This window comes from Buteo buteo, chromosome 13 (genome assembly GCF_964188355.1).
Source record: "Buteo buteo chromosome 13, bButBut1.hap1.1, whole genome shotgun sequence".
NCBI lineage: Eukaryota > Metazoa > Chordata > Aves > Accipitriformes > Accipitridae > Buteo > Buteo buteo.
Genome location: NC_134183.1, coordinates 19,311,988 through 19,330,524, shown reverse-complemented (window position 1 = coordinate 19,330,524; position 18,537 = coordinate 19,311,988). Strand labels below are relative to the sequence as shown.

Here is an 18,537-nt window from a genome sequence, read left to right as displayed (position 1 = left end):
TCCTACCTAAAATATTTTTATAAAGATAAATTTTGTTGTGGGATGTAGGTTAGTTTGTTTACATCTTGTAGCTCTTTGTCTGTCTGTTGATCAAGATTTTACAGTATGTTACAAGCAAGCAAATAGAATTGGATTCATTTTGTTATCAAATCAGTGGAATTTATTTTGCTGAAGACTGGATGTAGAAAGGCTTTTATATCTTTAAAGATAAAGACTGGTGCACAATGGGAGCCTCAAAAGATTGGTGTCTTACTCTTCTTCAAATTCTAACAGATTGGACACTTGGACACTGAAAGATCTTTGAAAATTTTGTCCCAAGTGCCTAACCCATTTGCAGCCATAAGTCACTAGGCTTCAGAACTCAAGAAGTTTGGGGATAACAGCAGTGTAAATTTCACGTTTTTCATGGAGGTGTACTTGATGACTTCTAATTTCCATCTACAAAAACCAATTAGTGTTGAGTATTACAGGGGAAGTATTTTCTAAGAAAACTAATACAGGGCTCTGCCACAGCCTTTGAATTTTTTAACATTGCAAATCTTGTAGCAATTAAAGTAAATGGACTGGCTAGGTTAATCGGCACAGACCCTGGAACAATTGAGTAGTGTGTCCCCAAATGACTTGCTGATACTAGAAATTATTTCATTGTTCAGAGCAATAAGGGCATCTCTGGGGACTTGACAGCAAACTGACAGTGCTGATACCCAGCACCACTTCTTTTAGCACGTTCTTTATTCTTGAGTGAAGCTAATATCTTTTCGTTTTGCTTTGTTCTGAAGCTTTTGATATCCAACATTACTGTGTTGAGCTATCTTCAGGCCTCATCTCTCAGTACCTTGCAGCTAAATTGCTCTCCCTTGATTTTCTGTGGTCTTCATGAACAGCCTAAATTGTCTGTGCAGACATCAGTGTAAATAAAAAAGGCAACATAATGTTTTACCTCTATAGTTCTGTATTTATAGCTTAAATCAGACCTGTTACAGTTCTATTTCCAGTACTTATGGGTCTGTATAAGAACATAGTTTCTTTTGTTCTGGTGCACTCATTACTGTGAGAAGATAGGAATGAGGCAAAGCGTGAAGAATTCAGTCATAACCAAATGAGTACCATAGATGGGCAGAGGCAGCCTTTATTGTAAGGTGTGGGGGGCAAGCTGTCGTTTATTAGTTCTATATTGAGAAATCTACAGAAAAAAAATGTTCCAACTGTTAGCTTCTAGCACTGTTTTAAGCATACTTAGGTATTTCAAGTTTAGTTTGAGTTACTTGACAGCATGCTGTTTAAAAACAACCTTTTTTTTTGTAGATATTGAATAGTTTCTTGAAGTAGTTTCCCGTGAAAACAAATACCAGTGCAGCTTGTCATTAGTTAGATACTGTGAATGATTTGCTAGCATTGCATCGCTATGCTTCATTACTTTTCCTTCCATCTGTGCCAAAAATTGATAATTATTCTTAGAATGCTTCAGTAAGGAGGGACACTGTCGTTGGCTCTCACTAGTAAGAGATTTTGTTTCTTGTAGGAAATGTATTCTGCTCTTTTAATTTAGTGTAGTTATTGTTATATTTCTAACAGTATCAAAATTGTTGTACAGAAGTATCATTGTAAGTAAATTTTAAGCTGCACATGACAATAGTGCATCTTTTTAAGTATACTTGCTAGGTCATGAATGTTTGTTGTCTGCATTTGACCTCTAAATCAAAACTATTGTCTCTCTCCTCTGTCAATAAGTATTACTGAATTTTTACCCTTAAATTGTACCTGTCATGGTTTTGTTTTCAGTAATTATGAGAGTTGTGAAAGATAATAGTCCCTTTTGTTTCAGGAACTCATCATTGTCAAAGGATAGGAATGAGACAAAGGCCAAAGTAGTTAGTCATAACCAAATGAGTACCATAGATGGGCAGGCATCTAAGCTTTTGATTCAAATAGTTGTGGAAACACGAACACATACACTTCAGAAAAATAGTTGCCTTTTAAATAATGCAGTAAAACTTAGAATTTTACATAATGAGATTTGCAAAAAAGAAAGATGGAGTGGTTATTCAAGCAGGGGCTTGTGGAACACAGCTCAGAATAATGACAGTTGAAATGTTTCAATTCAAATTACTGAACCTTGTGACTTTCTAAAGATCTGTTTGCTTTTTTTAGTATGAGAAAGAAAAAGTTTTAGAGATTAGTAGCAGTATTTTGGCAAGGTTATTAATAGAAAATGTTATTACTAACTTTTTCTTTTTTGTGTAATAACTATTTATTTTATAATGTGCATGTTTATGCTTACATTTTGAAGATGCAACAGTTCATTGATTTGTAGACATGTTTACCTTGTCATTGCTTTGTAATAATCCAAATTAACTGGTAAATCTGTATTTCTGAGCTTGTGAATTCATGTGAATATCTTCAATTTTTTTGTGTTTGAACTTTCAGTATTTTACAAGTTTGAGTAATTCTTTTGGAACTGCATTTATATGATGTATAAGAGTTTAACACCATACTCTACAACAAATGGATGTTTTAAAATTGTATGCTTAATAGAGTTTAAAAACTAACATAATTAACTCTTCTTTTTTTTTTTTCCTTAAAAACCTGAGTAACTCTTGGCAATCTTTAATGTGTATTTTTATAACATGCTATTTCTGCAAACATAGTTAATGCTAATGTTGTTGTCTTGTGTGTGTTCCTTGTCTTCTTTCCTCCAGCCCGGCTTGCCTGCTCAGAACTTCTCGATGTCAGTTACAGTTCCAGTGTCCAATCCCAACACTTTAACCTACAGTAACCCAGGGAGTTCCCTCGTATCCCCATCACTGGCAGCCAGTTCATCGTTAACGGACACAACCATGCTCTCCCCACCTCAGACCACCCTGCATCGGAACGTATCACCTGGGGCCCCTCAGAGACCACCGAGTACTGGCAATGCAGGTAAGATTTCAGTACTGTTGTGCTTTCCTTTTATACTCTCTTTTATTTTTTTTTATTAAATTAAAAAAAACCACAAACACACACCCCACCCCACCCCCACCCCAAGTAACAGGTTCTTAATGGTATCGGTGCTTTTTCTTTTTTGTAACAGCTTAAGTTTTGAAGTACAAAATGATATGATACTGTAATGAAAGCAAGTTAGTTTAATGCTCTGGCTTATTTTTTTAGGTGGAATGCTGGGCACAACTGACCTCACAGTGCCAAATGGAGCCGGTACCAGTCCAGTTGGTAAGTGCGGTATTATGTCTTTGTTGAAAAATAGTATTGTGGTTTTAGTTTCACAGTTACTCAAAAGCAATTTTTTATTTTGACTGTTTTGAAGAAGTGGTTTTGGAAAAACAAAGGTTGTAATTTTCTTAATTGCCTTGTAATTGTCAAGTCTCATAAATTCTTATCAGGCATTTAACTTTTGACTACCATGCCCTTTCCAATTCAGTAATATTTGCATTTTTTATTTTAGTAGGTTTCAGTAGTAGCATGCTGCTCTTGCTTTTGTGTTTCTTTACAGGTGTAATTTCAGGACTCTAAAGAGATCTTATGTTTGCCATATTTCCTACTTTGTATGAAATTGACTGTGCTTACTAAACTATTACACTAAAGATAACTCAGCTGTGTTCTCAACTTTAGTATTCACAAGACCTGGATGTTTCATACTGGTTGTGGTGCCAATCAAAATGAAGAAAATACAGACTGTATTGTTTGTATTGCCATGTGTATCTTGCTAATCATTTTTTAGCAGTTATACGAAGAAAGCAGTAAATCTTGGAAGCTGATAGCTAGGTTCTCTCTTAATTTTGGAAGATGATCAGAATTTCTTTCAAAAACAAATGAGAGATCTTGCCAAAAATCAAATTCACAGTATTTTTTGGTCTTCAGTAAAAAGATATGATAGCACTTTTTCATTTAAATAATATTTTGTCTCCCCTAAACAAAATTTAGTACTCTGATAGAGGGCAGGCAGCCACTGAAATTTATCAGGCCACAGAAAGACAAAATAAATGACAGTTCACCCACTTCCTTCATGTTCCTTCCATTCCTTCAGTTGTCTTGGTGACTGAAGGTCCATTTTGCAAATACACATAACTCTCCTCAGTATGTGTTCATAGCAAGGTATTAGAGAAGCAACTGTTGACCTTTCAGTATTTGCCCACTGGCTACTTAGTGTGGTAACTGGGAAAAAGTTCTCTGAAGATAAAGTCAGGCAATTGAATTTATGAATAAAAAAAGCTGCAACTACAAGGCAGAAAGCACAGGATTGACTTTCCACTCTTCTTTGGATATGTGCAGTAAAGATATGAAATATTAAAGTGTGGTTTCCATCAGGTAAGCAAGATTTTAAATAGAGGAAAGTTCCTCAGTTGAAAGAGAGATGACTATTTTTAGAAAGTGTGGAGGTCAGCTGTTGATTTCCAAAGTATTTCTTAAGTCAGACTAAATAAGTTTATTATCAGGCTGTTTCAGGCCTCTCTTCCAAAATCAAGCTTCAGTAACAGCAGCCTCAGATTTAAGACTCCTTCTTTCAATAAGCAAATAAAACAGTTGTTTACAGCACTTGCTATAGAATATTAAACTGTAGAAATACCCAGTTACAGCAGCTTGGTGAACATATTTAATGCAGTAAAATGTTTTCCTTGTTGCACTTATTAATAGTTTATGTGAAAAGTCAAAATGTACCACTTATCTCTTATTTTCCAGAACATCGCACCCAAAATGTTATACATATACCCACTCATTTCTAGAAAGATTTTTCATACAAGTGTGTGTTGTGGCTATACAAGAACAGTGGAAGGTCTATAAGAAGCACCTCTAGTGAAATTCAAATACCTAGTTAACACCAGGATATTAAGCCACAGAGTACCCTGAGTTGTCAGAGCTCTACTTTCTACTAGGACATGGCATGGCTTCTTCTAAATACTGTCAGGTGCACAGTAACCTTCTCAATTGAAAATTGAGAAACCATACATAACCAGATTGAGTAAATCTGCTAACTTGTCAATTTGAGCTTGACAGCTGCCGTTAAAGTGTGTATATCAAGTTAATTATGTCTGCAGACAACAATGGTTTTAGTTTCTTGCTACATTTATTGTAGAATTTGCTTTTAAATATATATTTTCTTCTTTTAGCTTTCAATCTTTTCTTTTAAACTTCTCAGGAATGGAGAATTCTCCTATGGATATAGTTGTGAAAGTTCATGTGTCAAATTTGCAGCTCACAATTTGTAGGAGAGATGTCAAAGATAAAGATGGAGTACTGGCATACCCACATTCCTGAGTGTTTCCTTATAGGCAAAGGAAAAACCCAAGTCTTACTCAACATTATGAAGTTTTGAGCATTTGAGAGCTTGTTCTCATTTCTTTGAAAGATACTTATACGCCATTATCTCTGAGTAAAAAGCAAGTAAAGGTTATCTTGCAGAGCTGAGACTCAGTTCAAAGAAAGATGTTGCATAAAATGGCTCATATTGAGTTCATATGAGTCTTTTTCTCAAGTCCTGTGTAACTTGATTGGAATAGATATGATTTGCTTTAGCAGTCAATCTGCCAACCTAACAGTTTTTCTGTGGAAAATAACGTTGAGTAAAAATATCTGTGCGTTGTAGCAAAGATTGGTAGGTGTTTTTTTATGTCTAGAACAGAAAATTTTGTGATCATTTTATAATACTGAGAGCTTGCTTCACATGCAGCTGTCATAACTCTTGAAAAAGCATTTTTATTTTGTAATATTTTTAAAATTTTACCCACCACATAAAAAACATTTGCTGAAAATTTTTACTTGGCAAGTATATCAGTTTTGAGAGGAGGAAAATGTCTGGCATTGTAACAGTGTTTGCTTTTGAGCTAATTTATTTTTTCTATTAATTAGATCAAATGTTTTGGAGCTAAAATTTTCATGATACTGTTGCCCCTGGTCAGTGTTAAACCCTGTTCAGTTTGTGATGGGCATTTAACACACTTCAAGAATCTCATGTCACCAGGATGTGTACAACTTGCTATTCGTTGTCAACTTCATCATGGCTTGAACACCTGCTGCATGTCTATATTTCTCCTTTCAAAAGGCTATGGATTCTAATTAGGCAAAGTATAGCCTCACTTGCTCCAAGTACCCAAATACCGGGGAGAGTTTCCTTTACTTTGAACTGAAAGGACTTGATGGGTGGATCACCTTCAAATTTGTCATAAGGAGGTCTGCTTCAGTGTGTTCCAGTAGATTCGGTATTATACCTCGAATCATCCAGAGGTTGCTAGTGCAGTGCACTTCCAGTGAAGTTGTCCCATTCTTGAGGACTCCTGAGAATCAGAAAGGCTCAAAAGAAGTACCACTGTTACCCAATCTCTGCTTTTTCTTCCATACCTTTCACATATGGCATTGAGCTAGAACCATGCAAAGGACCTGAGCTGGTTTTCATTGCCAAGAGTGCATGAAAACCATAAATGCTGAGACCTTGGACTAAGATGAGTTCCCTAAGTTCTCCCCAGTCATAGGTGATTTTGAAGTTGTTGGAGGTGGATGCTTTTTATGATCTTGCAAGGACACAGTATTATCTGTCTATACATTTCTTCGTCAGTGAAGTAGCCCTTCTGGTCAGATGCAGATTATGGACCCATTTAATCTTCTGGGAAATTATCTTTCCTCTTCACAATTTTATCATCAGGAGAATGGATGAGAAAGATCTAGTCTTTTTAAATACTGAATTTCTCCTTTTTGTTCCAGAGCTGTATTTTCTCTAAAGTCCTTACTAATCTTCAGATTCTGAGAATGTGAAGTAACTTAAGGAATACTGAATTTCTTTGGAATAGAGCTGAAGGATATACCTGCTTGAAAAACTGTTTTCTTGTGAGCTATTGGATCTCTATTAAGAGCCAATCTAGATCATGTGTGGTCTTTTATCCTGGCCTCAGGAAGGATTATGCAGAAGTGCAGCTGTCAGCTTGCATGCACCTGCAAACTGCTTGTATATTGCCAGAAAGGGATCAAGACAGAGAACTGTGAAAGGCCACACCTGTAAATGCTTCCCTTCATCCTAAGGGCTTGCCTGATTGGGAGAGCTTTTTCTGCATGTCTGAGGATAAAAGAATCTTTCGGCTTGGTCTTTCACAAGTCTGAGTCAAGTGGCTAATATGCTGCAATTCTTAAGAGTACACCAGAAGGCTTCAATAACAAAACAGCTTTCTGTGCATACCTTTCTATTCATGTTGTTTTATTAAATGAGAGGCACCTCAATGAGAAGTATCCAACTAACTCTGGAAAAACATACCTCTTGCAGGAATTTTGCTTGAAGCTGGATTGATGCTATCAGCCTCTTCCTTAAGAAAACAGACTTTCTTCTCCCTCCACCCCCACTCTCAAACTCACCAGCCTGTATTGTCTGAATCGGCTAAAAAGATTGGCACTGTTGTTGTAGATGATCACCTTAGGCAAGCAGCTGTAAACTTTGAGCATATTCCTACTTAAGGTTATGCATTACTGGTGGTATTTCTAATCTGCTATACTTGCTCTTTAGTGAGACAGGTAGTATCTGTCATCGGTAGTCTTTCACTAGACAGAGCTTCTCACTTCCTAGCTTGGATTGAAAGGGCTTTGACTTAAGAAGGTGTGTTCAAGTGATGCTAAATGCAGTGGACAAAGGTTCTTGCTCTGTAACGTCAGTAGCGTTGGCATAATGTTTTACCTCACTCTGATTTTTAAGATGATGCAGGTAAATACAAGTTAGTGTTTCATCCTTCTCCGAGGAAGAAGCTGAAGGATCCCTGAAGAACACTGAAAGCAGCCTATTTACTCTTATAGCTTCCAAGCTGTCCTCAAGGAAAAGGAGTACTGAAAGTGGACCGCAGACCGGCTGTTTCACAGGGTGCAAGCTGACCCCTTTTCTTTTGCTAGATGTCAGCATGTAACAAAGTTTGATCCATCCATCCTCCTCTGATTACATCAGCTCACAAGAAATGACTGGCTGAAACCAGCATGAAAAACATGCTTGTAGAAGAAAGCATTTGGGGTGGGGTTTGTTGTTGTTGTTGTTTTTTAATTGTAGCAATCTCTCCTTGGAAACCATCCATCCACATGTGGTCAGTTCAACCCCTGAACTACCCTTAGAATTCAGTTGAAATTTCATATATTGTCTTGAGTTCATTATCTTACTGTAATTTCTGATTTACTAAGAGGTACAAGACAATTCCGGTTAGAATTTGCCACATGTATAACAAATTATTAATCTCCTATCTGGATTGAAGTATTGCAGCATATCTGTTTGTGTGAAGTCTCAACTTTTATATAATGTCACCTTGCCCAGGATACACCACCACACATACTCAGATGTTCTAAACATATCACTTCTGTCATCCATTCTTTACGTTGGCTTTGTATAGATACATAGACACCAACAAGTTGAGAAAGTAGAACTCTGGTTTCATTACCTGTAAACCGTGTAGTTGACAAAAGACCTAAGAGGGATCCAATTGCCACTGCTAGTGTTTCACACAAAGTTGAATAACATTTAGATACAGAAGCAGTATGCCTTTCTTTTAGGTTTGCTGCTGCATTCTGAATAATAACCCTGGTCTTGAAGAAGGCCCATTTAAATTCTAAATATCCTTGAAAATTGTCTCTCCTTGTATGTAGCTTTAGGCAAAAAAAATTCTCCAGCAACCTGGGAAATGATGGGGTTTTTTAGTTTTGTAACATCAGTAAGCATTCCCTTGACACTGCCGTGTGTATTTCTTTTTGTTGCATTTCAGTATCTAAAGTACTGCCTGAGAAGTATAACTCTTATGTTAGACATGTTACAAAATCTTATATTACTGTCAAAGGTATATTTTAATTCTAATTATAGTATTATCTGAAGTATTGATTTGTAAAGATCAGTGGAAATACATTTATTTCAGCTTCCTTGAGATGTTATAGTAAATTCTTTCCAAAGCTGTCAGAGAACTTAAGCTTTTTGAAATGATGCTAGAATCAGCAGTGATTTCTGTGCAAAGCTGAAGATGGTATGAACAGCATATGCTGGGTTTTTTTGGGTGGGGGGGGTGTGTTTGGTTGGTTGTTTGGGTTTTTTTTTCATTTCCACTTAAAGCTATCATGTTACCAAAAAAAAGTAAATAAACTGAGCAAGTAATGCACATAGAAATGCTATTGTTGTATTTACTTGCAATACGTTTCTCCCTCTATACCCCACCCTGCCCTGGTGCTACATGTAAATGTTTTTCTTCAGTAGATTTTTATCTGGTCTTTTAGATGCATAGTGAATTGATGGCTTGTTGCAAGCACAGTTTTCAGTTTACTTCTAATTATGTGACATTTGTTGGGTTGTATGATGTCATTTGAGGCATAAATATTTATTCACTACCATTCTTATTTTTGCTTCATCTTATATCGCTTAGCTGCTTGCCCACAATTATTTTCCAGAACTCCGTATAACTGTTCAATTTCTCCAAAGGTGAACCACAAGAAAAGATTAATGGCACCAATGACTATAATTTATTCCTTGAGTAGTAATAAGTACATGGAGTACTTTCCAGCCACGTGTGTTCATTGTTTCAGCTGATGTGATTTATATAGTGAAATATGAGTCTGGCTCATGTAATTGAATGCTATGTCTTGGGCTGCAGGACGATAAATGAGATTAAGCTGTAATACGTTTCTGAAGGGAGAATACACAGTTGTTAAAATGGCTGGGTTTTAACATTTAGCTTCAGAAAAGAAGTTACTTCAAAAGTAAACATTTTCTGACTGAACAAGAGGTAGGCTAATGTACGTTGGCAATGTTTGTTGTCATAAAATCTAATTAAATTAAAATTCATGTAACTGAGAGCTTATCATCTGTGTATTGGTGTATGTTTTCCAAATAAGTGTTTTGAACGTGCTTTCATAGTCTGTTTTAAAGAATTAGAGTTAAATAAAACTCTTCTGATGGAAGTAAAACCAGTAGTCTTATTTTACGCTTACATAGGATTTCATATTCTGTTTCCATTTTCCAGTTTGATAGTGTTTTTAAACATAAAGTAATCGTCTTCAGAGAAGATCTATAGTGGGAATGGTAGATACGATTTCTGTGTTATACAAAATAGTAAGTAGAATTTATGGGGTTCTTAAAGCCTCAGTTTGGCAAACTGCCGTATAGTTGCATCATCCTGTAATCATTATCTTTTTCTGGTTCCTGACCTTACCCTAAGAAATACCATGCTTTTAGTTACCCTTTCACTCTTAACTTATAATTTGATTTTCTTACTAGATATTAACAGGAAAAAAGGCTTTAAGTTTCATATTAAAAACAAATACTCTACAGTCCTATTGCAGCCCCAGCATACGATTCTTCAAATAATCAATATAGATACTCCAGTGTTTGCCACATGTTCAATATTTGCTATTTATAACAAAGGGCTGCTATTGGATTAATACCCATAGTACTGCACACTTAACGACATTTTTTGTTTCTCCTGTTCTCAATATATTTTTTCTAAACACTCATTTTAAGAAATACTCAGCCTTTAGTCAGAACGAATGCTTTGACTCTGTCCTGCTGCTGAATGATACTGTGCAGAGAAGGCAATGGCAAGGATTTTGTTTTTGACAACACCACTAAAAGCATGAAATGTTTCTGAAGGATTGGCAGAGCCTTCTAATAAGGGCTGCAGGAAGTGACTATATTGGGTGTGGAAGAAAGACACTGTCCAGATTTAACACACGAGCTACTGAAATACTTGAAAACAGAGGACAGGAAATGGTATCATAGGATAGACTAAAATGCTATGCAGAACTCCATTGTTTATACAAAGTGTTATTGTTCTGAAGTTTAAATTCAACTCAGAACACCACAGCTTTGGCAGATAAAAGGTAACACTGACAGCCTAGTGAGTAGTAAAACGCAATGTATTGTTAGATTAAAGCCCAGACTTACTTTTTTATAACAATAAGTTCTTTAAATGTTCTGGCATTTTTTGCTGAAAATGGAAGAAACTGTAACCATTTTTTAGATATAATTTGATGAAAATTACGCTATTTTATAATGATTTTTTTCCTCCTTCACATCTGTTTCCAAATCCACTTCATTTTTACTCTGTCCATTGTGCAAGATTTCTCTTGCAATCTGATGCTGTGTAGGCTGTCTAATGTTTACGCTCATTTATAATGGATAGGTATTGATGCATAATTGTATTTAACAAAACCATGATTCTTTGAAAACTGTTTCACAGTTTCAGGAACCTTAGGGGTAACACAGAACCTAATTTCTCTTTTTTGGCTGGTTCATTTTTCTGTGTGACCTAGCTGTGGCTAGTTTTCTCCTACCAGTCAATAGTATATTTAGCTCTGGTAGGTATTCTTAGCTCCAGCCCAACTTTTCTGCCTCTGTAACTAAATTTTATCACTAACCTAGAAGAATCCCAATAAATTCTGCTGTTTTCAGCCGAGGAATGTAGATACTTTAATCATGAAATGAGTATTTGCTGTGGTTTTTAATACAGAAGGAAGAAGGCTGACATAAAAAGCTTTTTCTTCTTTCTGCTGTGTTCCTTCTTTCCCCTGTAACTTCCGAGTTAAACGGTAGATCCTCAGAAAACGTATTCCCATATCTCCCATACAACTGCTTCAGGAAAGTACTAAATTAGAATAACTCCTCCTTGCTCTGCTAACCTTGGAAAAACTCAAGGGACATATCAGATCATCCATGTATGGTCAGGCTTTTGGCACAGTAGGAAATCCACAAAGAAAGTAAATCCAGAATTTGAAATCCTGGCTTTAAAGTTGTGAATTTACTGCTCATCAATATGTGAACAAGAATACTGTGGTTGCAAATTCCACTAAATTCTACCTAGTTACAATTTTTTTCTTTAAAAATATTTAGCAAGAACTTTATTTCCAAAAGACCTTTGTAAAACATCTTCAGATCAGCACAAGAGCTTTGTTATAATTCTTACATTAATCTTTGCTTTTTCCATTTCTAAATTGATAAAACAATATGTAGCGTTCCATTTATGGTGGACAGGGAGAATGTGAGGATTGCATTTGGCAGTTCCCCCACCATGTAACAAGGATCAGTAGTAATGGAGGAGGCTCCTTCATTAGCATCCTGGTGAATTCACACCTAGGTTCTCAACATACACTAGATAAGCATCTTAGCCATACCATTCACCTTCATGAAGTGTTGTGCTGTTATTGATATATGTTATTGTTCCTCATTCCTGCTAAGCTTTTAAAAGTGTTAAAAATTTTGCTAAAGAAGGTGGAATGTGACACTGACAACTTTCTTATTTTAATTGCTTTTAGATTAATATGTATTTAATCTAATAAAATTGGATTGGGCATAGGGGCCTCTTCAAATTAGAATAATAATACAAAATTTATGCCAATGCAGCTCTACAGGCTATTAGAAGAGACTTTCCCACACAGTGAACTTTGTGTAATAGACTTTTCCCTGAATTGTGACTATAAAGGCTGCTTTCAGTACTGCAATGTTAGTATAAACATAATCTTACTATGAATTGTATTTATTTATACACACACATACACAAGTTCTGTAGTGTGAGTATAGGGTTCCTTGTTGTGAAATTCCCCTTGCTTAATTTCTTTTTTCATTTGCAGCTGAATAAGGTGTGTGTGTGTTTTGGGAATCATTGCTATAAATATGATAAAATCATTGGAATGTGGCTTTAAAATTTTTTTGAGAAATATATTTTGGTTAACATGATTGGTGCTTTTGCCAGTACAGGAAAATAGCATACTAGACACTTAACCATTTTACTGTCTTGTTACTTTTTTCTGATCTATTTTGAGTGTAAGCTAAGGCCTCTATCTTGAGCATATTCAGCTTTTGGTGATTTCCATGCTGAAGCTGGGACCTGTAGGCTTTGGCTTGTCTAATTCTATTTAGAATGAGTATCAAGAGAAAGGTAGAGAAAGACCTGTGTAATCGATGGGCATAAATGATGTGTATATCTGTGTCCAGAGCTTGGAATGCATTTGCAGGAAAAGGATTTTTTCCCCTCATTGTTGCTCAATATAATAATCAGACAGTATGTATTTTTGAGAGTGAAATTAATTTTATTAGAGAATAGATACTGGAGTCCTGCAGATCTTGAAGATATTTGAAGAATATATTTTAGAAAGAGAGACTTTAAGAGCTGATCTTTTTATTCTCACAGGCAACAACCCAGTATAGTTCATGTTCTGTGGGGATGAAGTGGGGTTGTGCAAAAGCACACACTTTTTTGCAAGCTCAGCCTGCAGGAACTTCAAAGGGCAAAATAAAAAAACAACAGTTGTTATTAGAAATAGTTCTTTGGCAATATGCTCTTCTCAGCGTTTAAGCTGCCACAGCATGCCCTTGAGGTGATACTACCTTTACATATTGATCTTCTGGTGAAAGTGTTTTTTGTTTGTTCGATTATTCAATACCCTGCTTCTTGTGAGAAGTTTGTCGTTGGAAGTTTTACAGAAGAAGTATTTTGTAATTTGTACATGTGCACCAAGATTTTGTATTGCTACTTCTCTTCAGTCTTACACTACATTTGTGTTTCCTCTTTCAGGAAATGGGTTTGTGAATTCTCGAGCTTCACCAAGTCTGCTCGGGACTGCTAGTGGTGGGAATGGCTTAGGCAAAGTCATGCCTACAAAGTCTCCGCCTCCACCTGGAGGAGGTAATCTTGGAATGAACAATCGCAAACCCGACCTCCGTGTTGTCATCCCACCCTCCAGCAAGGGTATGATGCCACCACTGGTAAGTTAAAAACATTTGTTCTGTGACTGGCTTTGTAAAAATGAAGTGTTCTGTCCACATAGACAGGGAGAAGCTATCTCATCTGCTTACTGTAGCTTACAGAAATAGAAAGGTGTTTGTATTCTGAAATTTTACCAATGAAAATCTAAGTTATAAGTTGATACCTTGGGAGAAGTTAAATTTGTAAGGATTTTTTTTTTTTTTAAAGTGTAAAATAGCAGTCTGACCTAAATGTGGTTGAGTGCAATCCTAGAGACATAGATTGAGATTTTGTTGTTTTCAGTTGATATCTCACTGACTTGGTACAAAGAACTTTGTTGGTTTGGAGGATGTGGGCTTTAAAAAGGTTATGCAACATTCTGTGGAGGAATGGCTGATGTTATTGGTGACGTGAACTCTATTAACATGCCCTAAAGCACACTTTGTACCTGTTTTTCCTGGGTCGTAATTGTTGTGGGATGTAAAATGTGGCCTCAGTGGTAATGATGGTCTGAGAGAAATGCTTGTTTGATGTGGTGTGCTGGAATGCAACCTTGTGTGTCCTATGGTAGATGTCATGTCTCCAGTGAAGGCATAAGAGAGTAATGAGGATCAGGTTCAGTCCCTATTTGTGTACTTTTCAATACCACTATGCAGTTTGGCGTGTTGGTAGTAATGTTTGTTCAGCCTAGATTTGGAATAGCGCATGAGTTTTGTGTCAGGCATGAGGCAACCACAGCATTGAGAGCAAAACAGGTCTTTCAGGAAGAGTTACTCAATTTTTCCTTTAATTTGGTTGGTCAGACCCTTTAGTCTTAGTTTTTCACTGTCATGTAGAAATTTTGAATGTCTGTGTGTACGTTTTCTGTTTTCGGTGTATGGAATAATGAACCATAACCAAGAGGAGCAGGATATAAACAATACAAGTACTCTGTATAGTTCTTATTTGTTTTTAAAATACCACAAGTGCTTATATTTGTTACTGGTATTCATGATGAATAATACAAAATTAATCCAAGTAACAAAAACTGTAATTATTCTCAGAGTAATGATTCTTGAAGTGTTAGGGTTTTCTAGGAATACTGAAGTGTAGAAGACGTAGGAAATACGGTGGCTGATTATTAAAGTGAAAATTACACTTTTGAATTAATTAGAAATAGATACAAGAGGAGGATCTTGTTAATGCTGTTGTTCTAATGTTAGTAGTGTAGAGTACCTATTTACTATTGTTAAGAACAACATGATATTCAATTTAGGTTTTGTCTGTCTTTTTGAGGCAATTGGAAAGAGATTTCAGAGTAGAGATGCTCGGATGGTATGATGGTTGTATGTGAACAAATATTCTGTTAGTAAGCTGGATGTTTATTAGATCAGTCCATCCAGAAACTGCCATGCTCTGTATCTACATGTGTTGTCAACGTGTAGCTGTGTCCTTGTTTTTACTAAGCTCTTTCTGCACTAATTTTGCCAAAGCATGTGTTCTTTCAGTACGGTATTTTCTAATTGACCCAAATTATGTAAAGTGTTATACTTCCTAGTCATATTATTTACAGAATCAGGTGGCAAATTCACATTATTAATGAAAATAAATAAAAATCCTGAAGCACAAGCGTGACTTTTTTTTCACTTTGAAAGCAATGCTATTTTTAGTAACTGTGTTATCCCTCTTGTTTGCTGAGTACAGTCGGAGGAGGATGAATTGGAGTTGGTGAGTTTGGGCTACTGTTTGATGAGAGAGAGAAAGATGCTGAAAATGTCTTTTACTACAGCTTTTTAACTGTAGTTTCATTGCGTATATTAAATAATTCCAGTGTTCCCTTGGTAGCAGATGAAAATACATTTGTTTTATCAAACTCAAAACCCAACCAATTAAAGTTGAAAACGCATCCAAAGTCTAGTGCTTTCCATTTGTCAACTTCTATTTTTTTTTCTTTTCCTGAAAATATTTCTGTTTTTCTTGGAGGGAACATTGGAAAAGAGCCTTACAGAGTAACTGTCCATGTGTGTAGGATATTTACTGTCTTTTATGTAAAATATAAATAACCACATCATCCCCTATATTAGTGGAATATTTTTAGGAAGTGGCTTCACTTAAGTTCTTCAGATTGTAACACAAGCCCTGTATTACTTCTCTTATTTTCAAGGAGATTACATCATTGCTGGTGAGGTCACCTTTTTGGAGTTTAGAATTATTTCATCTTGCGTGAGATTATCAAACCACAGGGGTGTTCCCTGTTTACCAAAAGGAATAGAGAATTGCAAACGAATAATTCTACCTTTTTCCAGTGGAAAGATACTCTGCTTTTGAAAGGAAACTCTTGGGATTTGTGTTTTCTCTATTTTTTCCAAAAGGTTTTAACATTTGGCATTCTGTTTGGAAAATAACGTAAGGCTAAAATAATTTGTAACTTATTTTTAGAGCAATTTGCAAATTGTTTAGCTGCTGTAGCACAAACCATGCAGAAGATGCTGCATCCAAGTGCAATTGTAAAGATACACAAAGAGGTCTGCCTATTTACATACCTTGATTCATTTTTGAACATGGACCTGTTGCTAATATGAGGCTCTTAATTGCATGAAAGCATGCAATATAGTGGTTTAGATAAACTTCTTCATGAATGCATGCAATAGATTTACAAAAGTAAGGGGAAATTACTTTTGAAAGTCAGTATTGAAGTTTTTATGGTTTATTGGAATGATTTGCTAATTGAGCAGTTAAACAGCTATCATGCATGTTCCTCTCACCTTTATAGAGAAGTGTCTGGTTTCCAGTGCAAGTAGTAAAGCTCTAATTCAACGCAAAAACACTTAATCAAAATATCATTGCAATTGGAATTATTGCAAAAGCCCTTGAATTAAGGTATTCTTGCCTGCTAAAAAACTGTTATGCTCTTTGCAGTGTGAAATAATGCAGTTTGCTGACGGTGGCAGGTTGGTTTATGGATACTGTATGGAGCGTGGTCCCTCTAGTGGTTTTAAAAACTGAGCTCATCTGTTAGGGGAAGAAAGCTCACACAAAGAAAATGCAGTAGTGTCTTCCTCAAACGTGGTAAAGGAAGTACACCTGCAACGTTACGTCTCTTATTATGCGAATTTCTGATGCTAATTCCAATGCTAGAAAGGAGTTCCAAACCATGTCTGTGAACATTCATTCTGTATAGTTGGAACTGAGCACTGAATATGAAAAATGGGTAAGAACGGTAGCATAGCATGAAATAAAGATATTGAATTTTTCCTGTTACTGCTATCACTTGCACCAGTTTAAAAAATAATAAAGAATTAATTAAATTTGTCATGAATCTTTGGCTGAATCTCCAAGTACAACAAATATTGGACACATCTAAGTATTTCTTAGTGTCTTTGTATGGCTGTATGTTCAGGAATTATATATTCAGAAATAAATTACCTCAGAAAACCACCTTTATTAGCCACTCAAAAAAAAAAAAAATCCCATGGGGAAATCCTTTGGTCTGGATTGTTTCCCAGTATACTCCTCTTAACTTTTCCATTATACAGTAATCCCAACTTTATAGGCTGCCATCCAAGAAAGCTTTGGAAAAAGGTCAATTCCTGACACACACAAAAAAATCTGCTCTAAAAACATATCTTTATGCCAGATAAACTTCATCTAGCAGAGATTTTCAGAAGTACATGAGTGATTTAAAGGGATAAATTACACAGAAAATCAGTGGGACTTTCTCTGTGACTTAGAGCTTTAAAATCTGGGAGCTCTGAAGCAGAGTGGGTATATCTGCTGAACAAATGCCAAAGAGCCTCCAAATTCTTACGAAGCTCAACGGTGGGCTTTCAACAGACAAAACAGAGATCAGAAGCTGGAAGCCACTGGAAGGTTGTAGCTAATTTTAATATAGTAGCTGTGGTATACTTTTTTTCTTTAAATTAGAAAGATACAAGCTAAGGATTGATAACCCTCAATTCATCTTCATGGGTTTAAGCTTAAAATTGAATACAGCCCTGTTTCTGTACCTGCTCATTCCGTTATTATAAAGGGAATCATGAATTTTTAATACTGCTAGCTCTCTCAAGATCAGAGTGGAGAAGAAAATTAAGTGCTGCAGATACTGAAATACTTATATACCTGTCTGAAATAAGGAAAAAGTAGTAGTAGCTTCAATCTTTTAAAGCTAGGAAATGGAACTCTACCAAAGAGATGAAAAAAAGGCTACTGTTGTAGCAAATGTTTTTTCAGAGGTAGAGAGAAGCTTGCTTTAAAAACGTATTTCCAGCAGTTTGAAATCCAGCTTCCCTAATCGGGAATGGTTCTGTAAGAATGTAGAAATACAGGGTGTAGAGACTTCTAAGACTTCTAGTATTTCGAAGACTTGTGTAGGTAAAACTAAGTATCTGTTGTTTGAAAATAAAAGCATGTAGCATTTCCTGTTCTTGACAGTATCTGGCATGGCCAAATTTGTTGAACTGCATATTGTGAAGAAAGATTTAAAGTTGCCTCCATGGAGAGTAGTATATTCTGTGACAGAGCAGCTTTGCTGTCTGGTGGTATTCACCACAGTGTTTAATACGTTTTCTAAACAGCAAATTTGGTTAAAGAACTTAATTTGCGTGATATGTTTGCTACAGATGTTCATTCCAGTATATGGGAAAGACAGACTGTTATTAAAAAGCCACATTGTGCCTACAGTTAGATAATCTACTTTAGCTATTTTTCCTGTTCAAAAAGCACAGTTGCTCTGTGTGCACTCAGATGTCATTTGCTTTGAAACCTATCTGCATTATAACAAGTACTCTCTCAGTTTCTCAGGAACCATGGGAACAGCAAGATTATTTTATCACTGCAGTCTTATCAACACAAATTTAGAAGATCTCTGTGTTCCTTTCAGGACAGGTGT

At 35.9% G+C, this 18,537-nt stretch overlaps 1 protein-coding gene across 11 annotated transcripts in view; it reads left to right on the top strand.

The window, feature by feature from the left end:
* The window catches only part of MEF2A (myocyte enhancer factor 2A), a 113,019-nt gene that overhangs the window by 83,615 nt on the left and 10,867 nt on the right, over nt 1-18,537 (top strand). For 8 of the 11 annotated variants that reach the window (XM_075044996.1, XM_075044997.1, XM_075044995.1 and 5 more), the window contains 4 exons: nt 2,700-2,919; nt 3,148-3,207; nt 13,500-13,690; nt 15,354-15,377. In XM_075044996.1, coding sequence (XP_074901097.1) covers nt 2,700-2,919; nt 3,148-3,207; nt 13,500-13,690; nt 15,354-15,377 — 495 coding nt within the window. The remainder of the gene's footprint in view (nt 1-2,699; nt 2,920-3,147; nt 3,208-13,499; nt 13,691-15,353; nt 15,378-18,537) is intronic. The other 3 variants (XM_075045000.1, XM_075045004.1, XM_075045003.1) reach the window with 1 other exon arrangement.